Genomic DNA, 4,164 nt, shown 5'->3' on the forward strand with positions numbered 1-4,164 from the left:
AGGAGTCATAGTCATTTGGACTTCATTACACTTTATTCTGCACTTTAAGACAAGTACCATAAAAAATGAGTTCAGAGCTTTGAAAGTAATTTTCATCGATCCAGATTTAAATCTAGAAGAACCCCATCTAACCCCCGTCTGCTCAAAGGCAGCTCTCTTCCACTTTATAATAATCTGTGAATAACCTGTAAGTTGCTTTAGATAACAATTTAGAAAGGAAATAAAGAAATCGAGGAGGAAAGGCTTGGATTAGTTCAGCAGGTGAACTGGAATCAATGGGGCAGCCCACAGCAAACCTCATAGAAAGGGAGGGATTTAAACTAACCCATCCGGAGTTTGTCTTGATTATTTAAACCTGAAGTCTGACTTCAGTCTAAATCCAACCAGGAAACTACAGCTAGCAAACCTTCAGCTTCAGGCCATTTTCCATTTCTCAAAGCTGCAGAAGCATCATTCATTCCCTCCTACTTCTATGGAAACGGAACAAAAGTTAATAAAAAGAAAAGCTTAATAAACGATTCTTTCCTTTTAATTTAGACAAATAGGAATTTAATAGAATATATATTAATTTTTGTGCTTCAGAAGAAAGCTGTTCTCTCTCCCTCTGCCTCTTAGAGATGTAAGCCTTTTCATATTTCAGGTGTTTAAAACTTTAGAGCTGTTTCATTTGAATAGAAATTTAAAGTTGCAGGTAGGGCTGAAACAATGTCCTTTAGCTGAGAGGGACCCACTTAAAGCAGGAATTATAGCAAGTTTTGCATTTGTGCTGCTATAGGTTTAGACTGCTGGAGGACATAGGGACCCCTTTTCATCATTTTATCTATTTGTTAGTTCAATCACTAAGGCTCTGCTCTTTCTGGTAGCGTCTTTAGCTGACAGAGCGACCCACTTAGAGCAGCAATTATATTAAAATTGTAAAAAATAAAATATTTGCATTTCAGATTTAATTTTTTTTTTCCCCGTCCGTTCTACCAGGAACTCCTCAAGTGGAAAACTTCCGTTTCAGCTGGTTTAATTTTAGAAAAATATCTTCTTTAAGGAACCTTTTGCTATCTGATTATCAAATAATCATAAAAATAATTGACAGATTAATGGATTTTCAAAAGAATCATTAGTTGCAAGTAATTCATGTCCAAATTAAATCCTTCATGGGTCCAAATTTCTTTAGGAAGATTTAATTTCTTCAGATTATTTGTTTTTCTAGTCCGAAAAATAAACCTATGATGAAAAACACAAAGTTTCTTTTGATTTTTAGAGACGTAAGTCATAATTGAATTAGCTAAATCCTCTATAGAAATGGGAAAGAGATGGTGAATAACTTTCCTGGGAAACGAAGGAGAAATATCCACCAGATCAACCGGACCACATTTCAATTAATCTAAAATAATCTTAACTTTAAGGACTTCTGTCAATAATATTTCTTTTTTAAATGTTTTCTAAACATTCTATTAAAAAGTCCAGTTTGCACCGTTTGAAATGAATTATTTTGCTTTGAACAGGATGCTCGTCCACCAGCAGTGTTTTCTTTCCTATTGACCTTCTTCGATCAATAGAACTGGATTATTGGTTTCTATCTCAGTAGGAAAAAACTAAGATTATTAACAAATGAATTCTACTACACCATACAGCGGTGTGAAAAATGTTCGCTTTCATCCTGATTGATTTCTGGGGCATTTTCTTTACAGTATATTATATTCTAATAAAACAATAAACATGTTTTTGGCCCCAGAAGATTGTCTGTCTGTTGGGGCGCTGCTGTACGCCGCCATCTGCTGGTAGGACTTATTCATGCATCCATCTTCGTTGCAACTTTAATAAACTACTCAACACCTCCAATCTCATTAGATCTGACTTTTCCTCTTTTTTTATTCCTCAGCTGGGAAACAGCTGACGTGCCCGACTCCGTTACCTTTTCAGCATCATTCTCACTGTGTTGTTATAAGAATACAAAATGCTAAAGAAATGGAGCAAAAATAAAGTGAAAACTGCAGAAACGTATCATAATAAACCTGTAAGGTGCCATAATTGATTCAGGGAGCTTCGTAAGCAGCTTTAAACTGGTGATGTCATCTAGTTCAGACTAAAGGAACATCCAGGATGCAGGTTGATTAGGAGAGAAGTTAAACCTAAAAGCTGGTTGGAGTTCTGGACCAATCATTTCTGCTGGATCTCAGCATCATTGGAGGCCTTTTTAGATCACCCAGCAGCATCTCTATGGGATTCCAGGCAGGACTTGGACTAGGCTGTTCCAGGCTGTTTCTCCTTCAGCTATCAGAAGCTAACCTGCTGGTACCTCGTGGATCATCGTCCTGTTTCAGACCTTCAGCAGGATTCATGGTTCCACAAGTCTTCCAGAAAAACAACCCCAGACCATCACACCACCACCACCAAGTGAGACCTTTTTTTTTCTGAGATGTGGAGCCGCGTTTCCTCCATGCGTGACGGGAGAAAGGCGTTTGTCTCGAGTGTTTTGGGACAAACAGAGACGTGAAGGTTTGGATCGTCTGTTAACAAAAAGCCTTTAATGAAAAACTGCACGTTTTTCCACCAATATTTGAATCAGTTCGCGTTGAAACACTCGATCGTGAAAAACATGCCAAAAAAAAAAAAAATGCATCAGGATGACAGGAAAGACGTTTTCCAGCAGTGATATTCAGGAAATGTTCCTGGTATCACGGAGGAAAACCAGACGTTAAAACGGCTCCAATCTACATCTGATGATCTGCTTCTGATTTATTGTTAACAGCAAAGATCTGAGCTTCACAGATTCATCAACACGGCTTTTAAATCCAAAGATCGTTTTTCTGCAGCGATGACAAGGCACATCATTTCACCGGCCCACATCTTTAATCCAGCTAAGGGTCTTCCTCACCTCTAAAACCCAAAACAAGGCCGCCATGAAGGACGGCAGACGCCATGAAGGATTGGCAGACTTCTGCTGCGGCGGCGTATTTAAGCCACAGTGACGTTTTGTAGGATAAGTTTCACCTGTCGGCCTTTCCTCTGGCAGATAACATCACCATTTCCTCTGGGAACTAATCTAAAGTTTTACTGGGTTTATTTTTTTTGGGAGAATCCGAGTGAACATCGAGTTCAGGGTATCGGATTATCTCTAAACAAGCGTTAAACATTAAACCCTCGTGGCCTTCTCAGTGGACCAACTTTCTGTCAGCACACAACAGGAGAAGAACTCGGCAATGAACTCTGGATCCATGAACGATGACGGACCGTTAGAATATGACGGCTGGCGCCGCTGAAAAGTTAAAAGGAAAATAAAGAGGCAAACTAAAGAATCCAATCAGTCCAAGGCCGGCGGCGTGGAGTCAGGGCTGGGAGCTGCCCTGGCTGTCCAGGTCCGTTTCAGAGGAGCTGGTATCCGAGTCCGAGTTGTTGTCGTTGCGAGTGTCCTCCGCCAAGCTCTTTTCCCGTATTCGCCTGTGAGTGGCGCCGAGACGAACCAGCAGGCTCTGGTAATCGAAACAACCACGCTTCTCCCCAAATGGGTCCTGGGAAAAACATAAACCAGAATAGAGCGTGACGCCGTGCTCAGCCTAAGGATTATGGGAGCAAATCGTTACCATATTTCAATGAAAAGGCATTTCCAGAAATGATTTTTCCCTTTAAGAATGTGGCTGCATTAATTGACTCATAAATGAAATTAGTAATCAATCATCCTGTTTGCATTTTCATTTTCTTCTTTAACACTGCTCATCCTTTTACTTAAATAAAATGGAAAAAGACATTTGAGATTTATTTTTTAAAATGTACCCCAGCAAATACCGTATTTTCACGACTATAAGGCGCAATCTGTGACTCCATGCTTGCCCATCTCACAGCCGATGTGAAAAACATGGGGAAACAAATGAACGCTGTGCTCGCTGTTATTGCGGGAGGTCTGACAAAGGAACTTCAACCGCTTTCACACCGGACGCAGCAGGAGTTTACATGCAAAGTCAAAGGTTGACGCGCGTCAAGGCGCAGCAAAATGTCGCGCAGCGCATTTTGAGCAGCAGGCACAGCGCGTCTGAGGAGCTGAAGCAGCGCGTCGGGAACGTTTAAGCATAGTTATATAGAGGCTCCGACTAGGCAGGGCGAGCAGACCAGTGCTCAATTATTTCACTTCTGTCTCTTTGTTATACAAAAATTAAAGCTACAGTGTGTAAT

At 40.5% G+C, this 4,164-nt stretch overlaps 1 protein-coding gene across 1 annotated transcript in view; it reads right to left on the minus strand.

Moving 5' to 3' along the window:
• Positions 1-327: 327 nt before the first annotated feature.
• Positions 328-4,164, minus strand: part of ube2z (ubiquitin conjugating enzyme E2Z) — a 16,196-nt gene continuing 12,359 nt past the window's right edge. The window contains exon 5 of the mRNA XM_015388152.1: positions 328-3,506. Within this exon, the coding sequence (XP_015243638.1) occupies positions 3,324-3,506 (183 nt within the window). The 3' untranslated portion in view covers positions 328-3,323. The remainder of the gene's footprint in view (positions 3,507-4,164) is intronic.

Source organism: Cyprinodon variegatus, unplaced genomic scaffold (genome assembly GCF_000732505.1).
Source record: "Cyprinodon variegatus isolate N-32 unplaced genomic scaffold, C_variegatus-1.0 Scaffold415, whole genome shotgun sequence".
NCBI classification, from domain to species: Eukaryota; Metazoa; Chordata; class Actinopteri; order Cyprinodontiformes; family Cyprinodontidae; genus Cyprinodon; species Cyprinodon variegatus.